The sequence below is a fragment of the Carcharodon carcharias genome, chromosome 26 (assembly GCF_017639515.1).
Source record: "Carcharodon carcharias isolate sCarCar2 chromosome 26, sCarCar2.pri, whole genome shotgun sequence".
In the NCBI taxonomy this organism is placed as follows: Eukaryota; Metazoa; Chordata; class Chondrichthyes; order Lamniformes; family Lamnidae; genus Carcharodon; species Carcharodon carcharias.
In genome coordinates, this window is record NC_054492.1 from 13,569,606 (window position 1) to 13,594,555 (window position 24,950).

At 40.6% G+C, this 24,950-nt stretch overlaps 1 protein-coding gene across 3 annotated transcripts in view; it reads left to right on the forward strand.

The window, feature by feature from the left end:
* The window catches only part of zgc:162879 (ras and EF-hand domain-containing protein), a 199,460-nt gene that overhangs the window by 143,875 nt on the left and 30,635 nt on the right, over window positions 1-24,950 (forward strand). For 2 of the 3 annotated variants that reach the window (XM_041175008.1, XM_041175009.1), the window contains exons 2-5: window positions 10,026-10,175; window positions 15,815-15,905; window positions 19,682-19,777; window positions 22,303-22,380. In XM_041175008.1, coding sequence (XP_041030942.1) covers window positions 10,026-10,175; window positions 15,815-15,905; window positions 19,682-19,777; window positions 22,303-22,380 — 415 coding nt within the window. Of the gene's footprint in view, window positions 1-8,113; window positions 8,902-10,025; window positions 10,176-15,814; window positions 15,906-19,681; window positions 19,778-22,302; window positions 22,381-24,950 lie in introns of those variants that run through there. The other variant, XM_041175010.1, reaches the window with a different exon arrangement.

A 24,950-nucleotide genomic window follows, 5' to 3' on the forward strand; every position in this document is an offset into this window, starting at 1 on the left:
GACAGGGAACTCGGAACCTGGGAAGTCCACATCACAAAGATGTGTTTTTAGAGTGTCAAACAATGTGCATTTTGGTTTTTAACTCCAGTATCATTGTTGAGGACTACCAGATCCACCCACAGCTCAGTACAGACCTGGCTGTGAAAGTGGATGCAATGTTTTCTACCTAGCTTCCTGATTTCTTATAGATACAGTCATTAAACCAATATCCACGCCCCTCCCCACCTCCACCACTTGCCTATCTAGCAGCCCTTTACACCTCTACATAGTTATTGCTGTACAATCCTCTTCCGTTTTAATAAAACATTGATGCAAAGCTTGAGGGTATGCATTTTTCAGATTATAATGCCAGGATCGGTTTTGGCATCTTTGTGCATATTTTTGCATATAATGAGTTAGTAGGAGTCGGTAAATTGAATCTATCCACTACTTTCACTGTGGTGTTTCCCCTTGTGAACATCCTCACTTGTATTTGTTTTGAAATGTCCTATAATTGTGGCAATTAATTGCAAAGTGTTTGGTGATTATTATCAAGCCAGGCACAAATAACCCATTTTCAGAATGCCAGTTATATATACTACTCTCCCATCCAGTTTTAACTACTCCACTGTCTTCCTTGCTGGCCTGCTGCACTCTCCATGAACCCCAGCTTGTTTTAAACTAACCATCGCTCGGTAGTACAGAACTTGAATATTGCTGAAAAGAGAGGCCTGTTGCTGAAGGTTTTCATGTTGCACTCTTCAGCGCAAATACAAGAATGCCAAATTTTAAACAACCACAACAATCTATACTCCAGGAGAAAAGGGTACCGACTGGTCGGCAAGTCAATTCTGATTGGCTGAGGCATTGCCATGGAGAAAGCAACAGGGAACTATAGGCTCCCCAGTCTCCCGGTTATTAAAAAAGGCGCAAAGCTTGAACATATTCCTTTTGTTAGCAGCGGATGAGTCCCTACCTATGAATGTTTGTCACTTCTAGCGAGTGTAAATGAGCCATGTTATGAGGTCAACAGATCACCTTAAATTGGTTGTTAGTGTAGCGAATAGCACACTCAGGATTGTTCAAGTACTGCCCAATCGGAGAATCATATCTGACAGTGGGTGTTTTATTTTGGGTTTTGCAAAACACGGGCTGGTTGAGTACAGTCTGTACTCTGCCTATTGCAAACAACCAAAGGAACATAACTTGTTTGATTTAATCAGCCAGTGATTGGGACATCTGGTAACATGCCTGGCATTGCACCAGCACCGAAATTCATACACAATGTTGCTCAATTGTGTGGTAGCCAGAATATCATTTTGGAATGATGGCAGCACCTTGTTAGTGGAAAATACTACCTACTTAGCCACATCATAGTAGCAGTGTGAATTGGCTTGCTTAACCTGTTGTTCAAATTTGAGATACTTTGCCTTGCCAGCGTTATTTGAGATAAATTGGGCACATTTCAGGTCTGAAAGTTTGTTTAAAACTTCTCTGCATTTATCCTGACTTGCACTGAATCCTGTTCACCCATCGCGCTAGTCCTTGTGGGATCTACAGTAGTTCACTGACCCCACTGCCTCAGGTTTAAAATTCTGACTCGTGAAAAATAATGTAATGGAAGTGTTGTTGCATCTCAGGTTTCTTTAAGGTAGATTATAAAATCCATGCTCCACCACTTGCCGTGATATCTATCTGGACCAAAGTCTTATTTTTTTCTGAACAACAACAACAACTTGTGTTTACATCGCACCTCTAGTATAGTAAAACATCCCAAGGTGCTTCACAAGAGTGTTGTCAAACAAAATTTGATACCGAGCCATGTACGGAGGTTAGAGTTAGGTATTAAGGAGCATCTCAGAAGAAAGCAGGGTAGAGAGGTGAAGAGGTTTAGGAAGGGAAGGAGGGACCCGAGCTGTGCTGTGCTATTCCGTTCCATTCCAAAGCTTCAGCTCGCTTTTCTAATCAATCTCACCTGCTATTAACTGACTTCTCCAGCCCCCTTAAAAAATGTCTTGTCACTAAATCAACCAATTATATATCAAATTACAATCAATGTTTCACAGTAGTTAAGTGGTTTCTTGTTTTCCATTTGCAGATTTAATAGTAATGATTTGTGTCTCTGAACAACCATGTTTATGAATTAGATTTAAAGTATGAAGTGATTATCTTCAGCTTCAATAATGATCCTTCCTCTGTCCAATGATCAGGAGTGGGGTTGTTTGTTGATGACTCTACAATGTTCAGCTCCGTTCATGACTCTTCCAATAACAAGGCAGTTCATGCCATCCTTAGAGAGGATCTGGACAATGTTCAGACTGAGGCTGATGAGTAGTAAGTGATGTTTGTGCCACCCAAGTGTCAGGCAATGATCATCTCCAACAAAACAAAAAATCCCAAAACACTTCCTCCTGGCTTTCAACAAAGCAATATTATCAAGTGGCCCACTATCAACATCTTGGGCGTCATCATTGACCAGAAACTTAGCGAGTCCAGGCATTTTAGCATCATGGCTACAAGCACAGGACAGGGACTGGATGGTTCACCCAATGACTCCTGAAAGCCACTCCGTCCAACATGGCATATCAGGAGTATGATGGAAAACTCATCACCTGCTCAGATGGCTGCTGCTGCAATAATACTCAAGAAGCTTGACATCATCGAGGATAAAACAATCTGCATGTTCAGCACTCCTGCCAATCAAGTCAATATCCACTTCCTCCTCCACCAGTGTGCTGTGGTTGTAATATGTACTGTATCTACAGGAAACACTGCAGGAACACCCCGCAACATTCTTTGATAGCAACTTCCATCCTGTAACCTTTACCATTAAGAAAAAGAGCAGCAAAGTGATGGTAGCACCGTTGTCTCTAAGATCTTCTCAAAGTCACACATCATTCTGACTTGGACTTCACACTAGTGGTCCTTCATGGACATTGAGTCAAAATCCTGTGACTTATTATCCAAGACCATCCTGTGAACAACAACAGTACAAAGATTGCAGCAATTCAAGCAGAGCCTACCTTCTCAGGGCAAATAGGGAAGGACGATAAATAAATCTTTATCAGTATCACACACATCCTAACAACAAACCAATAAAAGATGTAGTATCGCAATACCTAAGGAATCGTTTGTAGATTTTGGGCAAGTGAAGACAAGGGATGAATGCCTGCATTGGAACAAGCAATTAACTTTCTGAGTGACTATATTATAAAAGTTAAAGCAGATCCTTGCAGAACTGCTTGAAAGTGCAGGTACTCATCATGGCAATGATCTCCTGGGTCTTCCTTCTTTCTGAAGCCAGATAAGCAGTGGGAGGGAATGAGGAGCAAGCAGTCAAGTGAGATTGGACTGTGGTGCAATTTATTGTAACACTGGAGCAAACTTACTGGGCTAAATGATCTTTGTCTTGTTGCAGCTTAAGACTCGGAGGGAGGTCAAAATTGATTCTGAGGTGTAAGTATAACTGAAGTGCAATGTTTTGGTATCGAGCAGAGCACCATCTCTCCTGTCATTTTCATGTGGCACAAAAATGATGCGATAATTTGTAGCCATGGTTATAAAATCAAGAAACTCTTTTCAACAATTAACTTGTCAAATCAATACACTGGAGATAATGTTAAATTACACTGCTGAGTCAGCTTAGTATATCCCGGAAGATGTCATGCTAAAAGTGTATTGCCCTCTGATCCGGTTACACCTTCAGCTTTGGTTAATACGCTATCGGGAAACCATTCATGCCATGGAAATGATGCAGAAAGCCAGGAGGCCAATCCTTACGCCAACATTTTCTATTAAATGAACGGGCCAAACAATGCAAGTTGGCAAGTGTTAAAGCAGAAAATGCCTGTGCTGGCATTAAAAGATAGTGATGAGGAAAGGTTGGAGAAATAGGTGACCGAGAAGTAACCTTGTGGAAGGCATTTAAAAAGGTACACAAGGTTGACTTGGAGCGCAACTGCCAAGTTACCCAAGATACTGCAACATGGAGCAAGAGGTTAAAACTAGTGATAGAACAATTTAGGGCAGATGTTGCAAGTTTCATTGCAAACAGTAATTAATGCTTGGTACGATCTTCTCAGTAGGATAATGGAGGCAGATGTATTAGAATCATTTGGGGGCAGATCATGCATTCGTGGAAGAGATTTTTTTCAGTTCAGGATAAATTGGCCGAGATGAGTGAAGTGGGCTCCATCTTGTGACAACCTTCTAAACACAGAGTTAGTGTTTGTTCCACTTATGATGAAGTATTCTGTCTTCCCATCATATCTTGCTTTTAAAAACCTTAATAGCGGTGCTTTGTTTTATTTGTTCACCTTTGTTTTAAATTGTTTAAGTGCTAATCTTGTATCTAATTTAAGTCAGTTACCATGTCAACTTAATCGCAGGAATCAAAATCTGGAGGCTGCCAGCCTTTTAATTTCAAAGAAATTGCTGGGGTTTATCTGGATGTCAGATATGACACCAGGAATTCACATGCAACAAACTTGCATTGTTCAGGAAGTAAGAGTGAGATACACTGGTTTTTTTAAAAGGACAAAAGCAAAAGGAATGGAACTGTCTTATATACCATGATGTGTCTGGTCAATTGTAGAAAAATCTCACTGGATTCCAACCAAAGCTCATGTAGTACACTCTTCACTCTTAAAAAGACTGAGTGGTCCAGCAGTTTTATTTTTCAAGTCTTTAGAAAGAGACTGCTAACAGCTATATGAATCTTTTAACTGGCTAGAAAAAAAGCAACCAAACGTATACCCTTTACAACCTGTCGCTGATCACAACTATTATGGAAGATGGCTTGTGTAACACTTGCTGCAACTTTTAATTTTAACAACCCTATCATTACAGATGTTTCTCTTTCTTAGCACCTGCCAATCTAAAATCGCACAGCTTGGGTGTATTCTCAATAGCTCTCTCACTTGTCTATTTCCTTTATTGGCCAAGAAAATAACCTGAGAGTGTTTGCAATTAACACAATGTTTTGTGATGAGGAGTTTGTGTGCCCCACCTAACATAAGAAAAAATGACTAAGATAAGTTCTTGTCTGCACTTGTTTGAACAAGATTGATGAGGAGAAAAACAATGATATAGAACAACAGGGCAAATCTAGCTTAGAATGGAACAGAGTATAAATGCAAGCTAACCTGTTAATTTGGCATTAAAAGTGGCATTAAATATGATGTAAAAACAGTTCTGGACATATTAGCAAGAAAATAATTGAATTGTTAACACTTGTGTTATGTTTAGCCTATCAAAGCTTCACAAATGACAAGATAGGACATCAAACAACAATGTATTCTGGGGTGGATAAATGAATTTGTTGCAGGGCCCATGTCCAGGAACTCCAGACAAAAATGCAGCCTTTGACTTAGGTGTCCCAAGCAAATATGCACCTCCCCCCTGCCCCACTATTGCCCACCCCCCATCCTGTAAAACTCTCTCAATGTGCAAAAACTGCATTGAACTGCTGCATTGAAACATGACAGCTTTTAGGGTCAGTTGAAAAGTGGCAGAATGGCTCCCTTATCCTTCCTTCACTTGTTTGACTGCAAGAGGTGTTTTAAAATGTTTTAAATAATTTGCTGTTTAAGTGCTGTGACTGGAAAGGATGCACACGGACAGGTTTTTTTACAATTTTTAAAAGATAAGGAAATTATGTTTATTGCCCTTAACACCCGCTAGATAAAAAAAAGCTCCAACTCGCACTCAAGAAATTCACAAAAACACACACACACACACAGAAGTAGGTTACAAGGTGGCAGTAGGTTAATTGTTGGAGTGTCTAAAAGAAAGTCAAATTATAAATGCATCCTGTCAGTTGATGTGTTGAATGTTTTTGGACTGTGTGCACTGATTTTTCTGGATTCTGTGCAGGTACGGTTTAAAGTCTTGACAAGTGAGCCCTGTTTTCTCTGAAGCAAGCAGCTGTTTAGTTTACGTTGAACAGATGTGTTTGGTTGGTCAGATACACACCTGCAGAATGGCTGAGGGGGAGGGGTCGGAAGGGGTGGGTATCATGAGTTCTCCTTTCACTGTTACCCACTCATGGTCGGTCTGACACAAATGGTTAGCTTGCCATCACATGACTGCCATTCACAAAATTAGCCAGTTACTAAATATGGTCATAGTAAAATGGGGAACCCTCAATCCAGGTCCATTGTTTAAAGTGATTTGGTTGAATGATCTGTGGAACCCCTTCCTCAGCTGGGATCCATTGTCTAAAATGATTGAATTTAATGGCTCTGTCTGCACCCACCTGAATAAACAGATTATATTTGAATGTCTGTGAGAAATTCAGGGGTTGGGCCATTCACACTTGTTTAAATTGATTGCCCTGGTGGGTTATTTCCCTGACTCCTTTCTGATAGCTATGTGAATTCTCAGCCATTTTGAGAGCTGCTGTTTAGGTTACTTAAAAATGCTGTTTTCAGTTTTTTTAAAAATTATCTTGTTTCAGCCACGCAATAAATAAAGTTATTTTTGATATAAAACATGGTTTTATAACACAGGATTTTAAAATACCATCGGAGAGGACTAAGCAGAGGTTGTGTTTTAAGAAATTGCCGTGGGGGTGGGTTGAGAAAGCATTGTGAAGGGAAGCTGAATGTTCCTATAAAAACAAAAAAACTGCGGATGCTGGAAATCCAAAACAAAAACAGAATTACCTGGAAAAACTCAGCAGGTCTGGCAGCATCGGCGGAGAAGAAAAGAGTTGACGTTTCGAGTTCTGTCGAAGGGTCATGAGGACTCGAAACGTCAACTCTTTTCTTCTCCGCCGATGCTGCCAGACCTGCTGAGTTTTTCCAGGTAATTCTGAATGTTCCTATGCCTGGACTCTTAATGATTCTTAATCCAATTCTGGCACAGGTAAAGTTGGCAGATGCAATAGGATTAAAAGGGCAGTGGATACAAGATTGGTTAAGGGCAAGTGGTGAATGTCTGTATTTCAGATTGGAGGAAGGTATACAGTTGTCTCCTCCAGGAGTTGACATGTAGACCACTGCTCTTTCTGACACATATTCATGAGCTGGATTTGATAGTCAGGGTATAATTTCAAAATTCTCAGATGGCATGAATCATGGAAATGTAGTAATTAACAAGAAGAATTCGTGACATAGACTTGTGACATGGACAGACATTTGGTGAATGAAATTTAATGCAGAGTAATGACACGGACAGACATTTGGCGAATGAAATTTAATGCAGAGTAATGCAAATAGATACACTTTGATCGGAAGAATGAGATGGGAGAACCTAAGTTAAATGGTGCAATTGTAAAGGGGACGGAGGAACAGAGAGACCTAGGGATGTATGTACAAACTTCATTATCAGTGGCAGGACAAGTTGAGAAGGCTGTGAAAAAAGCAGAAAGAATCTTTGGCTTTAATAATAGTTGAACTGAACACAAAAGAAGGGAAGTTATGATAAACCTACATAAATCACTGGTTAGGCCTCAGCTGAAGTATTGTGATCTAGGAACCATTCTGGAAGGAATGTCAAGACTTGGAAGAGGCAAAACAGTTTAACAAGAATGGTACCAGGGATGAGGGACTTAAGATCTGTAGAGAAAGTGGAGAAGCTGCATTGTTTTCCTTACAGTGGAGAAGGTTGAGAGGAGATTTTATAAAGGTTCAAAATCATGAATATTTTGGAGTAAATAGGAGCAATCTGTTTGCAGTGGCAGAAGTGTAGTACCCAGAGGGCACAGATTTAATGTGATTGGCAGAAGAACCAGAAATGACTTGAGCAAACATATTTTTACACAGTGGATTATTGTGACCTGGAATGCACTGGCTGAAAGAGTGGTGGAAGCAGATTCAGCAGTAACTGTCAAAAAAGAATTGGATCAATTCTTGAAGCTACAGATGTGTCTTCTAGAGGGCAAAGTGGAGGGTAGCAGTAGTCGAATGACAGACGTCACAGAGCTGTTGCAGACAGGCTACAGTGGATATGTAAGGATGGGGCAAGACATAATGGTGACCTATGACAGCATATCTCCTGGTAGTAGCTACAAGTGGCAGCAAATACTTGAAGGGAAAACATTTACAGGGCTATGGGGAAAGAACAGGGAAGTGGGATTAAATGGATAGGTCTGCCAAAGAGCTGGCACAGACACGATGAGACATATGGCTGCAATCTGTGGCTGTATCATTCTGTGTTTCCAGTCAGTTGAAGGCAGTGTACTAGTGTTGATAAAGGAAGAAACATTTGAATTGAGTGAATAGGTTTCAGGCCCTATTTTGTTATTTGCAGAATCTGTTCCTCACGCTATGCTGCACTTTAGCCCAATGCTCCTAATCTTTTGCCACTTGATGGGAGGTGGACAAGTCAGAGGACCTTTCTTATGGGTCTGCTCCTGGACCTAGCTAATGGCGATAGGCAGGTCCAGGATGGACACAACACTTGGAACGTCGCTCTGGCTCCCTATCTCATTTGCATATTTTTGTCCGTGCCCTGTTGACTTTGAAGATGGAGCATGTGGTGTCTACAGTCAAGACCCTCAGCTGATAGACACTGCAGGAAATAATCAGAAAGCTAATGGAATGTTAATCTTTATAACTAGAAGGCTAGAATATGAAGGGAGGGGGTAGTTTTGTTGCAGTTGTACTAAACCTGGGTTAAACCACATCTGGAATACTGTGTATAGTTCTGGGCAATACTTATTGGAAATGATATATTGATCTTAGGAGTGCAATTCACCAAAATGTTACCTGGGCTCCAAGGCTTAGATTATAAAGAGAGATTACCCAAATGAGATTTCTATCCTCTGAAATATAAAAGGTTAAAGGGTAATTTGTCTGACGTTTTTAGGATTTTGAAAAACTTGATGGGGTATGCGAAAAGAAACTTTTTTCTCTGCTGGTGGGGAATCCAGGACAAGGGAACGTAATGTAAATCAGAGCCAGGCCGTGCGGGAGAGAGGTAAGAAAACGACACACAGGATGGTGGGAGTGTGGAACTCTCTGGTGCAAAAAGCAGTCGATGCTAACTTAATTAATCATTTTAAGGCTGAGATGGACAGTCAAGGTAATAAAATCATTTGGAGTTGAGGCAAGTGGATGGAGTTGAGATACAGATCAGTGATGGTCCAATTGAATGGCAGAACAAATTTGAGGGGCTGGGTGGCTCTTCCTGTTCCCAAAGGATTGTTTAATAAGACACAGAATAAGATTAAATCATAATCATTACAGTTCCTTTTTTTTTCTTTTGGGATAGGACTCTGTCACTTTAAGTTTATTTAAGCTTAATTGAACATTTATAAATGGTACTGATTCCGGTTGGGGTCAGTGAGAAGCTACCACTATTGTCCCCAATTACAATAGTCCCACTCCTAGTGGCCAAAATAACTTCCTGTGTGGGACAAAGAAACATTTTAAACATGACATCCTATACTAACCAGATAGAAACCTTTCCAGAAGAAAGAAATGGCAGTGGCACGCGTGTTCTCTTACTGACCATTGTTCAAAACGAGCTGGGAACATTTTGCAATGAGAAATATTTAACCCATTAAATTCTCACCGTGTCTGCACAGCACATTGAGCAAGCTGGGCAGAGGCTGCAGATGCAATCTTACCTCCACTCAGTAAGGGCGTGGGATCAGCCGTGCATATTTTAGACACTGGTTGCTCATAATTGAGTGGAGGATGGGGCTGGGCTGGTTTCACTCTGAGCCTCTCCCCTGGCGATTGCACCATGTCTATAGGGAGGCGCTGCCACTCCACTCGGACTCTGGATAGTGAGTGGGACCTTCATGAGGTGCCGAAGGGCTGGCTGCTTTTTGTAGCCTTCTTTAAACTCTGTGTACACGGGCTGTAGATAGTCAGGAAATGCGGACCTTTGCTTGGAAATTTGGGAGTTTTTACTTTGCCTCGACGAGTTTAAATCGATCCGGGATCTGACGGTCGCTCGGATTTCTGTTGGTTAACAGTGATGGAGTTTTCCCTCATGTAAAACCCTGCGAATGATCAGGAGCTGGAGATGAGTTAAAGTGACTCGACATTTCAGTCGGATTCAAGCAGCGATTAACATTGTTTTCCCATCCACAGCCGGGAGAAATTGTTTGACTTCTACCAGCATATCCGTGCAGTTCCGGACTATGATTTAAATCATCAGTATGAGAAACTGATTCACGAACTGATCAAAGACAGCAAGGTTCAGAGCATGGAGACAGGAAAACTGGAACAGACACTCAAAAGGTAAGGGACTATGGTGTTCCATCAAGAAAATTCATGGAATAATTCAATGTATACGAAGCTATCACATATTGTACCATTCATGGAGTGTAATCGAAGTGAGGCTTTGGAATATTGAAAGATGCGAACAAGTGTTCGGTTCCATTTGGCCTAAAGCCATCTTACCCTCCCACCTGTTTACATATTTTTATCAACATTGTCCCTCCTTCCAAAACAATTGTTTTCAATTTATTCCAGCAGTAATGATAGATGTAGACTTCTCAGTTCCTGCATAGCGGTGTGGCTGTTCTCTGTCCAAATCAAAACCTCCTTTACAAAAACAAAAATACCTGGAAAAACTCAGCAGGTCTGGCAGCATCTGTGGAGAGCACCACAGTTAACGTTTCGAGTCCGAATGACCCTTCAACAGAACTTTGACCTGTTCAATGCACTGGCAATTTTGGGTACTTTCATTAAAGTATATTTTGATGACCGATTGATCAATCACAACAACTTGCCTTTATCCAGCACCTTTGCAGTAAAACACTGTGTGCTGTTTGCAAGGCAGTTCACAAGAGCATCATGAGACAATTGTGCCTAAATCTATTCCAGTCTTGATGTTTTTGAAGAGAAAGTTGGAGAGGCATTGGGAAAGTGATGGATGGATTTGGAAAGTGGGTGATGGGTCTTCACTTTCTGAGCTGGTCTCCAGTTGGCCTGAAAGAGAGCAGAATGAACAGAGGAATACAGAATGCCTCAAGAGTGTCACACTGGGGTCAGTGTAGTTTAACTTGATGGTAAAAGACTTTACAGCTGTGTTAATATAATCTTCTGTATCAACTGTACCAATGATATACTCTGGTTTGGAAATAACTGGTTCTATACTCATCACAACACACATGGAGGACATTAATTAATTAAGGATTAATTTACTGCACAGCACCTGAATGATTATTGAAGCACCATTTTTACTCAGCCTGTCATAATCAAAACAAAATCCAAGGCTTCAAACTACTTCCCTTTGATACTTCCTTTTTAGTCTATAAATATGGGGATGGATTCACACGTTGTGTGCATAAAATTGAAATATGGCTTACCATCTCTGTAGGAGGGTGTACCTTTATATCTCAAGAGATGTGAGGGAATATATGAACATCAGGACTTGATTCAATTTTGGTCAAACCATAGTAACACTTTAATATAACTCGTTTATGTGTCAAATTAACGTTACTATTGGAGGGTAAATTAACTCAAGGGAATGCTTCTTTGATGCAATAAGTGCTTAAAATAACTTTATGGAAATGTAGTTTAGAATTGGACTAAATTTCATGAGTATATATAAATGCTGAAACTTATTCCTATGGAATAGTATGTTTACCATTCTGTTAAAGCCATAGGAATATCATCTCCAGAATTTGTCTTTGCAAAGTGGAGATCTGGCATATCCAGGTTGTTGTGTTCATGGGTCACTTGCATAAATTATGGGGTTTTAGGCTAGATGCAAAATGTAACAATGCTCTCATTAATTAGCATACACTTTCAGATATTGGTGCTAACTAATCTTGGTTTTCACATTACTGATACTTAAATCTTCAACGTGACAGTTCTTTCCAAACCCCCAGGCCCATAAGATTCAAATGGATGAATCCATTAACAAGTGCACAGCTGCAGTTGTTGATATTAATAGATCCCAATGTAGCGATTTTGGATTTATCCACCAAAGAGCTGATAGCATCAAGAATTTTGTTATTTTGTTTGAGATGTGGGCATTGCTGGTAAAGCCAGAATTTGCCCATTCCCCAATTGCCCTCTAAGGTGGTGGTGAGCCAAGAATGCTTCTTTCAAAACCTCTACCTACAAAATTTGACTAAGACAAATTGGAGAAAAAAAAGAGCAATATTGCATTAAGTTGGCTGGGCTTTATAAAGCTGCATTGGCCTAGAGACCATAGTTTCAACGCCCCTAATGTTTATGTTGACATCAAGGCTGTTCTCATTAAATGTGATTGTGATTTAGATTTTCTATTGGAGTGAAAGAGAAACATGGATGTGTTTTAGTAATGTTACCTATTTTTGGTTTTTAACTGTTTCTTCTCATTAACACAGGCCAGATCCATAAGTTATAGATTTCTTGTTGGAGGAACAGTATTGAGCTGAGACATCTTGTCATGATTCCTTAATTTCTTATAGTCTTGAATTCCAAAATTAATGGTGAAAGAATTGTTGTGTTAGCCTTTTAAGAGTGACACTAAACCATTACATGATTTTTTAAAAAAAAAATTTTTCATTGAAACTGATGTGTGGCTTTTCACCGTTTTTTCCAGGACAAAGTAACTTTAAATCTTGTGAAAATTATAAATGCTACAAATGGCCCTGTAAATATCAACCACGGGGATCTTTTCTAAGGAAAGCTTTGAAGCTGATAGAGCAGCTGGATACTATATAACTTATAATACACAAATGTGAGGCACATGCAAATGGTAATCGAACCAACACCAACCCAATTGTCCAAAGTTGTACTGCTGGATGTTCACTGCATTCTCCTGGGCTACAATGGCCAAATATAAATTAGTTGAAATACAAAATGTGTTGTGTAAAATATTAGCAAACTGCTTAATACCAAAACTATCCCCTAAATATGTGACTTGTTCACAACAATATAGGAAGGATTCCAGATTAGTGGCTTGTGGTTTTAACTTTTGAAACATGTAACTTCAGAGGATTCGACTATCTGTACTATTTTTAGCATGCTGTTTATCATGTTCCCTTCAAGTTCCTGCTTGAATATTTAATTGCAATTTTATTTGAAATTGAAAAGTACATCAAAATTAAGAAATGGTAATTTGAAGGAAAGATGTCAAACAACATGGTTTAAATGGTATGCATATGAAATTACAGCTTGTGTAAGTGTCATTTCAGCAGCCAATTTTTAGGATAATTATTCTTCTGACAATATATGAATCACCTCTTCACAATTCTATTCTGTAATTAAACATTGGGTTCAATGGAATTTTTTTTTAAAAACAAGAGCAGGAGCAGCCTATACAGTCCCTTGAGCTTGCTGCCTGAACTTTTACATCAACTCCACTTGCCTGCAATATCCCCACATCCTTGACTCCCTTAGTACCCAAAAATCTATCAATTTCAGTTTTGGAAAGAGCTCGATGAATGAGCATCCACAGCTCCCTGGGGTAGAGATTTCCAATGATTCACAACCCTCTTGAGTGAAGAAATTTCTCCTCAATTCAGTCCTAAATGGCCAACCCCTTACCTTGAGACTGTGACCCAAGTTTTGGATTTTCCAGCCAGGGGAAACATCCCCTCAGCGTCCACCTTGTCAAGTCCACTAAGAATTTTGTATGACTCAAGATCATCTCTAATTCTTCTAAACATCAGAGAATGTAGGCCTGTTCTACTTAATTTCTCTTCATAGGACAATCATCTCATTTGGAATCAATCTAGTGATCTTTTGTTACACCTCATGTGAGACAAGTATAACTTACTTGGGTAAGGACACCAAAGCTATAGACAGTGCTGCTGGTGTGCTCTCATCAAAGCCCTATATAATTGCAGAACACTTTGTTACTTGTACTCCAATCCTCGCGCAGTAAAGGCTAACATACCATTTACCTTCCTAATTGCTTGCTGTATCTGCATGTTGACTTTGTCTCTTGTACAAAGACAACCAAATCTCTCTCTGAAGACTAACATTTATTAGGCTGCCTCCATTTCAAAAATATTCTGCTTTCCCCTTCTTCTGACCAATGTAGATAGTTCACATTGCTCTACATTATATTCCATTTGCCAACTTCTTTTCCAATTACTTAACATGTCTATATCCCTTTGCAGTCTCTTTATGGTCTTTTTGCAACTTATTTTCCCCTTTGTATTGTCAGCAAACTTTGGCTACCTATTTTAGCCTGTAAAGATATGACACCACTTATGGTTATGGAATGTTACAAAACTAAACTTGACACGTAAGGCTCTTTAATGATCTCACCACCCCATTAATATTAATTTTGAAAAGAGTCCACCATCAGGTGACCAAAGTTCCAGGCAATAGGCCCCTCTGATATGGAAATTAAGTTTCTATAATGTAAATTGGACCCTGAATCCTATTTGAAATGGGAACTAGGTGGGAACATGAATAGTGTGGGCTTCAACCAGACCCATGGACAATCAGCAGCAAGAGACCCAGCAGAGGTTAAGTCCTGAATTATTTTTCTCAGCCTTGGAGGAGCAAGTGAGCACCTCCAGGGCCCACAAAGGTAATCTGGGTGATGCTGCTATTGGATTCCCACACTTTGTGACTGCAGCCCTTCCCACCCATCCTAAAATCAAAATGGATCCCATTGTGCCAGGGTAGACCAAATAATAATGAAAACAGTAGGATGTAGGTTCTAGGTTCTCCAACTATGGCTGTCCTCGCCTGTATAATTGGTAGCTCTACTGGTGAATGAGGAGAAGGTCAACAGTTGGATTGCTGACTTTGTCAATAGTGAGGCAACAAACACATGGGGCAGTATTTTACGATTGCAGTGGGGGTGGGACCATAAAATGCAGCGAGCCATTCAAAAGCCCATTGACTTCAGCAGGACTGGAAGATCCTGCCTGTGGGAGGGGCTGTAAAATTCCGCCCATGGTTGGCTGGGAGTCAGTTGTGAAGACAGGTGAGGGAACAGATCCCCGCTTTGCTTGAGAGAACTAGACTGTTTTGTTAGTTGGTAATGAGGGATAATATGGCATAGTTTATTATTTTCTTCTATTATTACGAGGAGGTAATAAATTGAATTGAAAAAAGATGAGGTCTGCTGTAACTAATACTGGTGTTCACTTATTGATTAAAATAAAACAACCTGATGGTTTGGATTTGGCACTGTCTCGGTACAGTGTTAATCTGCTGGCCTTTTGAAAGACTGGGAAAGTGCATGTGGAGGCACGTGTGGGTTAACAATATCAGATTTGTGTAATTAGGGGGCTTCATTGTTGCGATCTCCTACACCATGCTATCGTATGACTACATATTGAAAGGTAAAGGTAAGCTCCTGATTTGTGGCGTACATACATTTACAAGGGAGCTCAGTGACGCCAAAGCCAAGAGAATGTGTAGAGATGAGATTTGTAGTAATTGGCGTTATGAGGTATCAAACTTTAATGTCTACATTCATGTCACCAATATGATGAAGAGAAATTCCAAGAGCAGCATGTGGTGTATCACATTCCTCATTGCGGGTGTAGGCATCTTGGTAACTTCGTGAATGCATTTATTCTTAAGCTTATAGAGTTTAGAAGACTGTAGGATCAGTATTATGCACAGGGAGTGAGTGGAGATCTCCCCCATATCTGTCACCTATTTCAAGCCTTGCATTAATTTTATGTTGACGAAACTTAAAAAGCTCAATCAACATAAAGTCACATCAGTGCTTTATAAACTTGCAAGGCCACAATGAAATGATGAAAAGCTTTCTTTATGCGAATGCACTGGGTAATATTTTGGTGAGTTTCCCTGACTAACAGTTAACCTTTCGTACACATGGCCCAACCAGCTTTTTCACCCATATGTCATTCCCCAAAGCTGTTTTGAAATACTACTTGCCTAAGAGAGAACAATTCATCTTAACCTACAGTAAATACCGTACAAACTATTCCATTATCATGTTGTAGGACGGAGGAAATGGCTGACGTGCGACTGGCTGAAATGGAAGAAGATATGCAACAGCAGGCAACGAAACTTGAGCAGAAAATCCGAGGAGAGGTGAGATCTGAGTGTATGAGCTGATATGAACTCTGTGCCTTTGTGTAATTGTTGGGCAATTATTAATTACTTACTGTGCTGCATTCTTCAAATTCTCCAGTTGGAGAATGTGCAGGAATGTTGTTGCATAAATTTTCCTTGGACTCCAATTAAAACAGCATCCCTTTTTAACCCTTGGGATGATAGGAGAATTGCTCCAAGAAAATAGTGCAGTGCAATGTTACAACAGGGTGTGGAGGAGTGAACTGACTCCCCTTTATTCGGCCTCCTCAGTTGGTTGCAACAAAGGGATTTTTAAAATTTCTTTTTCCCCAAGGAAGCCTTTTCCAATCCAAATGCATTTACTTTTTAATAAGGAGCCAATCAAACCTAGGTTTTCTTGGCTCAAAGAGCATGTTTATTGGTTGCTAAACCCGGGAGGGGGGTGGTGGGGGGTGGGGGAGGTTGGGGGGGAGTAAAAGACGCATGTGTGCTTACACATCTCAGAAGTAGGAAAAGTTAGAGTCCAAATAAAAGCTAAAGGAATTGCTTGTCCTTGAGGCATGGATTGGTGAATGTTTGAAGTTAACTGGTTTCCTTTAAAATCCGGGGGGTTGAACTGAAGTTTGGGTAACTGCACTTTGGAGACAATCTTAGCTTTAGGGAGAGAGAAAGAGAGCGATTCCTTGTAGCTCACTTCAGTTTTTTCAGATCACTTTGATGACTTCTGTGTTTGGCTTGGCAGATCCAGTTCTTAAGCCTCCTGACTGTATATTTCAAGAAGGAATTTGAATTGCCATGACTTGCAGTCATTGCTTTCGAACAAGTAATCACATTTTTGATTTTTCAATTCGGCAACATTTGACATATTTCAAGATAGTGGAGCCAACAGGAGATGGAGTGAGTTATTTCACCCTCCACAGGGCAGGGGGGGGGGGAGGTTTCAATGTCTGTTGGGTATCTGGCTGGTTAGCAGTTCTCCGGTTTGTCTTGACAGAATTAACATTGATTTTAAGTCCAGCACTTTGCATTTTTAATGCCTCCCATTCAAGAGTCCCTTTGGAAGTGAACCTTGACACCCACCCGCGGGAGGAGGGCGGGTGGTGTCGAATAGGGGAGGAGGTCACTGGGTTACACATTGGACCTGGAGGAAACAATCCTGCTGCTCCTGGCCCACAAGCAGTGGTATAAAGGTAGTCGCTTCATGGACCCAGCCTTCTCGCCTCTGTTCACCTGCCAGATTTCCTGAAGCCTGGGAAACACAGTCAACCTGAGTTTAAAAATTAAAAGGTTGTTAAAATGGAGGCACACAACCTCCTTAAACTGCACTAACTGACTTGCCTCCTGAAAGGCACCTGCACCACTTTCACACACCTCTGTTAAATGGAGGTGGGAGGTTTTGAGGTGGCTTAGAGTAAAGCTCAAAAAATGTTAAGATTTTATCTTCTTGGCTGACCCTAGTCCACCCTTTCTTGGGGGGGAGTTAATACTGCCCCTGTAGAACCTTATTGCACAGAAAGAAACCATTCAGCCCATCGTGCCTTTCTGCTATTTTTTTTCAAGGTGGTGGTCTGTTGTTGTTGGCTTGTTTATTGGAAATGGGGAAACCAGCTTGATTCTCATCTCCAGCTGTAGATCCAGACCAGGAATTGAACACGTGACCTTTTTTGGGCTTTGTCAACTGAGCTGTGGGGGAGGTCCCCACAACATTTTTTGATCACTCAGCAAAAAGATTCATTTGTTCTCGCACATCACTTCTTTGTAATATGTTCCAAATTGATGGTCAAGGCTTTATAGCTGCTGTTCTGTTGATAAGAAATAAATGCATCTTCTAGTGGCCTGTAGCATTTGTAGGTTATAGATGGAAGGCAGTAAGGAACTTTATACTGGGGCATTAGATTTTAGTGATTGGGAATGTTGTATTCTCACCGGTATCGAGCACAGATTGACAGCCTGAATGTGCCCTCTCTAAAGTGAAGTATCTTTGCAAAATCTCACGCTACAGAACAATTTCATCATTCACATTGCTGATTACATCTTTTGAACAAAATTGAGCATTATTTCCACACGCCCTAATGGCTTGATTTTAATACAGCAATTCCTCGTTCAGTGTTGCACTATTTTAACGTCGTTTCACTTTAACATCGGTAAGTTAATGGGGCTTGTAATCTCATTGAGCGTCGAAAGATTCAGTTTAATGTAGTTTCCCACGTGACCTGATTTGGTGCCATCTTGGAGTCGCTTCTCCCTGCTGCCCGGCCTCCAGGTTGTGACATACTCCCATCCTCTCATTGAACCTCCAACTCTCTCGCCGCTTCCCGTTGAAGGTCCGAATCCAATTGGAAGCCGGAGTTCCGGTGTTGTGGAAGCTGGGGGTCCCAATGGTGCAGGAGTGCTGAACTGGGGCTGCCACAATACTTTTTCTTTTAAATGCTCCTGTTAACAGTAGGAACTTGGCAATTGTAAAATATTTCAACTTATAGGTTCATAAAGTTTTAATTTTTTTTCTGATAAAGATCCAACAGAACCTAACTACAGTTTTAACATTGGTTTCTATAGGAGCCAATGTTCCACTAAGTTGTGATTTTCAGGAAAGCAAGCACAACTTTAAGTGAGGTCTTGCTGTAAATAAACCTGGCAGAGTGGGGGAGGGGGGTAGGGTCCCTGCTACAGGACAGCCTATGGCTGCTGTTGTACTGGGTAATGTATCTGGTACCAACCTCCATGAGCCACCGGAAAATCTGTGCAGTTTTTTAATGAGCTGAAATGAAGGTAATTTTTAATATGACTGGCTGCCCTGTGGCCCCCAATCCTGCCTCCAAAAATGGCCTGGAAGTGGGATGGCGCTGGGGAATTGGCATGATAACCGGGGTGGGGTGGGGGGGGGGGGGGGGGGGGGGGGGGGGGGGGGCGGGGTGGTGTATTTTTCACTCCCGCCCACTTCCAATCCGGGCCTTGGCGGGAACTGAAAATCCAACCCCTTGTGTTAGAGCTGAAGACGTCAAGAGAGGAAAAGCTTTTAAGCAAGTGCAGAATGAGGTGAGGGGGAGAAATAAAGGACAAATGGAAAATCTATCTGAGAGAAGAGCAGGTGGACAAAATACAGCGGATGTTGGAAATCTGAAATTTCAACCGACAAATGCTGGAAACACTCAGGTCAGACAGCATCTGTGCAGGGAGAAGCTGTTTTAAGACAAAATTACCATTTCTGTTGCTTCAGAACTAATATATGAAGTGTGAAGTTGATTTTTAGCCCTCATTGAACCAAGTTGGAATTAAACAAGTAAATTCCATTATAAATCTTCAGCAAAATTGCTTCTTTTGTATTACGCTCTTTAGGAGATGGGAAGAGGAGCTGGAGAGATGAATCTCGAGCATTAAAAACAAAAAACTGCGGATGCTGGAAATCCAAAACAAAAACAGAAATACCTGGAAAAACTCAGCAGGTCTGGTAGCATCGGCGGAGAAGAAAAGAGTTGACGTTTCGAGTCCTCAATGACCCTGTTCTGTCGAAGGGTCATGAGGACTCGAAACGTCAACTCTTTTCTTCTCCGCCGATGCTGCCAGACCTGCTGAGTTTTTCCAGGTAATCTCGAGCATTATCCTTCTTAAAGAAACTGACTCTTGTACTGTTCCAGTTTGAAGGCGGTGTTACATTGCTTCAGTAGCTCAATAGGTTGTTCTTTTTATTGCTGTTGACTGGTGTAGCATGCTGAAAACAGGTCTTTTTTGACAACAAAGATTGCTTGTTCACTCTGACGAACAGAAGCTCACTGTTCAAGTTTCATCCATTCCAGGAGCAGTCGAAACTTGAGGCAAAAATGGCAGAAATGCAGAAGCGACATGAAACCGAGGTAACCGATCTACAGGCAGTCATTGACCGAATGAAAAAGGTACTTACCCCCCGTCAAGCTCCAAAGAATATTGTTACGTTATCAGTTAGCCTGGTTTATCCCTTATGAAGGGGATTTTTCACTATGATGTAACAACTTAAACAAGAAACTTACTTTTGTTTCATTTCTTCAACATATTTTTGGTCTTAAAAGAAGGCAGGTTTTTAGAAGGCAGCAATAAAACAAAAGGGAGCGAACGATCTTTCACTGCCTGAGCTGATCCATATCAAAATTACTAAACTAACCTATTAAAATATCCCATTTATTTTGTATTTTTAAAAAACACATCATCAGACAGTCAGTGTACTTCAGTACTATCTTTACTCTGCCAATACAGCCACGTATAACCTCCAGGAGGCACATCTAGGAAGACTATTGAATCTTCACATACTTCACTTTAATTAAAGCTTAGCCTGTTTGACTGTTCCTATCTAGTCCAGAACTTTTTTTTTTTGGATTGTTACTGCTGACGCTGCATGAATTTCTAAAATACCAGCTGAATGTCTTCGTCTTCCATGTTTTACAGCTCCGAAGCTGAGCAGCGTAAGAGTTGTACAAAAACGACATGGGTTACACAGAATATTGCAGCACAGAATCAGGCCACTCAGCCCAACTGGTCTATACTGGTGTTTCTGCTGCACCAAGCAGCCTTCTGCTTTAATTCATCTCACCCCAGCTAGCCTCTGTCGAATTAAAATAAGCTCTGTTACATGATCCTGCAGCTGCATTTGTGCAACTTTTGTAGATATATTACTTTAAACTCAATATTCTATATAAAGTGCACATTAAAATTAATTCAGAATTATATCAGTACAGTGTCTTTCATAGCTATAAGTCTTGAATCAGTCACTAATGCTACACAGCGACCTTTTTTCCATTCTGTTAGACGCACTGCTGATTTGCAAGTGAGCTAAAACTGCTTGGTTTATCGACTCAAAGATAAAAATAAAAAAAAAACTGCGGATGCTGGAAATCCAAAACAAAAACAAGAACAGAATTACCTGGAAAAACTCAGCAGGTCTCGAACTCAAGTTCTGTCGAAGGGTCATGAGGACTCGAAACGTCAACTCTTTTCTTCTCCGCCGATGCTGCCAGACCTGCTGAGTTTTTCCAGGTAATTCTGTTTTTGTTTTTGTTTTGGTTTATCGACTCGCTGCTCGCAGAATGTGTACAAGTTGGTACAGGGCAGTCTTGAGGTACAGTGGGTAGCATCCCCACCTCTGGGCCCGAAGCTCCGGTTCAAGCCCCACTTCAAGACTTGATGGCTATTCACATTGTGGTTAAACAGGTTGATTATCAGCCTGTCAATCCTTCCAATACGCCTGATGGCAGGCGGTAAAGAGCGGAAGAGTCTCCTGGTCAGCCAGATTGCAGAAGGCGATGGCAAACCACTGCAGTACTTTGCCAAGCATAATCATGGACCAATCCAATGGAAATCCATGGTCATCAACGCCCTTTTGAGGCAAGCTTTAATTAAAGCGAAGTATGTGAAGATTCAATATACTTCCTAGATGTGCCTCCTGGAGGTTATACATGGCTGTATTGGCAGAGTAAAGATAGTACTGAAGTACACTGACTGTCTGATGATGTGTTTTTTAAAAATACAAAATAAATGGGATATTTTAATAGGTTAGTTTAGTAATTTTGATATGGATCAGCTCAGGCAGTGAAAGATCGTTTGCTCGTTGTGTTTTTTAAATTACAAAATAAAGGGGGTATTTTAATAGCAGGTTAGTTTAGTTGGAGGAGGAGGAGGGACAAGTAAGGAGGAAAGACTTTCAAACAGCAGTTTTTCTGCTTGCCCCTCTCCCATTCCCTATAACCCACAATGACAATCTAACATTTCAATTTGTTACTCAACTCTGACCAGTTACATTTTGCAGATATTCTTTCCATATCTGAAAAGAACATTTATCAATCATCAGTTGGGTTTGAGTTGGAGTATTGGGTCCAATTCTGGGCACTGCAGTTTACAAAGCAGCAAAAGTGAAGAGGAGATTTGATAATAGTATTCGGAGGGTGTTTGATATGTAAATGACAAGAACCTGTTCATCTGATGCGTCAGGAAGGAGAGACCGCTGATTTAAAATAACTTGCTAAAAAGCCAGAGTGGAGATGAGAATTTTTTTTTTAACTCTGTTATGATGTGGAAATTTCGCTTGAAAAGGTGGTAGAAACCAATTTAATAGCAACTTTCAAAAGGGAATTGGATAAACATTTAAAGGGGGAGAAATTGCAGGGCAAAGGGGAAAGAGCAGGAGAGTGAGACTATTTGGACTGCTTTTTCCAAGAGCCTGCACAGGAATGTGATGCTGAATGACCTCTTGTGCTGGATGAGTCTAACCTTCCATGACCTTGGGGATGTCCAAAAGGAAAAGTATACATTGTGGAAATTCTTAACAGCCCAATAGCCTAACACAATGTTTAAGCTGTAATATTTTGCTAGCTGTGTAAACGTCGTGAAATCTACTAGTTGACTATATCGATTACACGTTAAAGTCTGTATCATTGCTGTGTTTCTCCAGCTTAATGAAGAGTTGTGGAATTCAAATTCCAAAGGGGACATCTCTGCTCTGAAGGAACAGTTGGATGAATTAACACAGGTATGTGTGGGTGTTTTTTGTCTGTATTGCAACCATTTTGAATTATATTAACTTTAAAAAATAAATCAATGCAATGATCTCTTGTATTTCTGGAGTTCTTATTCATCGCCTGAGCAGATGGAAATTAGAGACTCTTCATGCCCTGCTGTGTTTGCTTTGATATTCTGTTGTCTTGGTGACCTCTTTGGATTTCTCAAATTCCTTGCTTCTGTGGGAGCTTGAGTGATAAAAAGCGGAAGAATGCATAATTGTGTTTTGAGCCGCGTCTATTGTTGCAGTCCCTGAAGGAGCTATTTCACACCATTGAAAAATAAAACCAATATTTGATTAGAACAAATGCACAGAGCTTGTAATTGGCAGAGAACCAAAATAAACTTGGCTTATCCCGCTTCTCATTATCCACAAGGCTTATTGGATGAGTTATTCCAGATTTGTGCTACCTTTGGGTTGATGTTGTCAGAGTGGGAGATGGAAGAATTGGTTTTACAGAGTTATGATCTGGAATGCACTACCTGAAAGATTGAGGGAGGCAGATTCATTAGTAATTTGCGAAAGGTTAACTGGATTTATACTTGAAATATTTTCGGGGTTGTGGGGCAAGAGTCAGAGTGGATCTAATTGGATAGCTCTTCCTAAAAGCTGGCCCAAGCATGATGGGCTGAATGGTCTTCTTCTGTTCTGTATGATTCGATGATTTAATTGGCAGCTTTGCCCCCTGATAAAACCCATAATAAATAATTCAAGTGCAATCTTTTTGAAGCTTCAAGACAACACAGAGAAATAACCGACACCTGAGCTGACTAGATTCAAAGCCTGAGTTAGGTTAATCAAAGCCCACTGGTTTAACTGCCCAAATAGCATCCTTAGTTGATTTTTTAAAAAGAGGCCTTTGTTTATGTTGCTTTAGGAGTGAGATGTAATGGATAGTGTTGGGAAAAACTCGATACCTTTTGAGATCTTGAAAGTATGAGAGCTCTGCTGCCCAGCGGAGATGAACAGACATGGAGGTGTAGGCTAAATTGAAGTCTGGAGATACTTGTTACACCAAATGTGCCCCAGCCAAGTGACCCAATTCATGCAATGTTCGTGAATGATGCCTAATCATGTTGGATCATAGGTTGGTTATCATTATTCAGATAAATATCTTAATTTTCTTTGTCTTTATTCTTTCATGGGATGCGAGTGTCATTGGCAAGGCCAGCATTTGTTGTCCATCCCTAATTGCCCTTAGGCCATTTTTCAGGGCGTTTAAGAGTCGATCACAATGCTGTAGGGTCTGGAGTCACGTATAGTCCAGACCAAACAAGGATGGTAGATTTCCTTCCCTAAGGGACATTAGTGAACCGGATGGGTTTTGGCAACAATCAATGATAGTCTGGAGCTTTATATCCCAGATTTATTAATGGAATTTAAATTCCACCAACTGCCGCAGTGGGACTGGAACCCATGTCCCCAGGTTATTAGCTTTCATCTCTGGATTACTAGCCCAGTGATGTTAGCACTATGCCATAAACTCCCCAAACTGTCCATAAATCCCAGGGTGCTGGTTGTGATTTAGCTGCAGTTGTGCCATGTAACTATTACTCAATTAGTACCCGTGAGGAAAGGTTCATTTCAAATTGTTTACCTTGCGGAATTCTGCGTTCCAGTTCTTTCAACTTGAGAAAAAATATTCGTAACTGAAAAACATTCGTAACTGAAAAGTATTTGTAACTGGTGCATGTGTTAGAGCTTGATTAACCCTTCCAGTACAGAGGAGACAATGCTACCACCTACAGTCTACTAAACTCATTTGGAAAGCACTTTGATATGCAAGTTAGTACTTAACTGGCTACAGACCAAGAGCTGCAAAATGGGATTAAGCTGAATATTTTTTTTAATATATAGTCAGCACAGGCACAATGGGCCAGATGGCCTTCTGTGTACCTCTAATTCTTATTGGCCTGTTTGAAATTTAAGTTTTCCGTTTAAGCAAAAGCTATAACCCCTTGGGTGGATAAATTTTAAAGTTCGACACCCAAGACCTGTGGATTATCAGAATGTGATTTGTTAAAATTGTGATGCAGCTATATGTATCACTGTGTTACACCAAATGCACTCTCCTGCTCTAGTAACTGCAAAGCATTGGCCACTTAAAAATCTTCCTCTTACAATACCCTTCTAAACAGTGAAAGAAAGATTGGTGTTTATATAGTGCCTTTCATCACCTCCAGTGTCCCCAACAGCGCTACAGCCAATGAAGTACTTTAAGTATGGTCATTATTGTAATGTAGGGAATGCGGCAGCCAAACTTGCACACGCCATGCTTGCACATGTCACAATGTGATTATGATTAGATCATCTATTTTGGTTATGTTGATTAAAGGGGGTAAATATTGTCTATTGTCTAGAACACTCCTTATCTCTTATTCAAATAGTGAATCACAATCTTATACGCCCACCTCAAGAGGGTGGATGGGGCCGTTGTTTAATATCTCATCTGAAAGACAGCACCTCCGACAGTACAGCACTCTTTTCCCGTACTGCACCGAAATGTTAGCCTCTGTGCTCAAGTGGCTGGAGTGAGACTT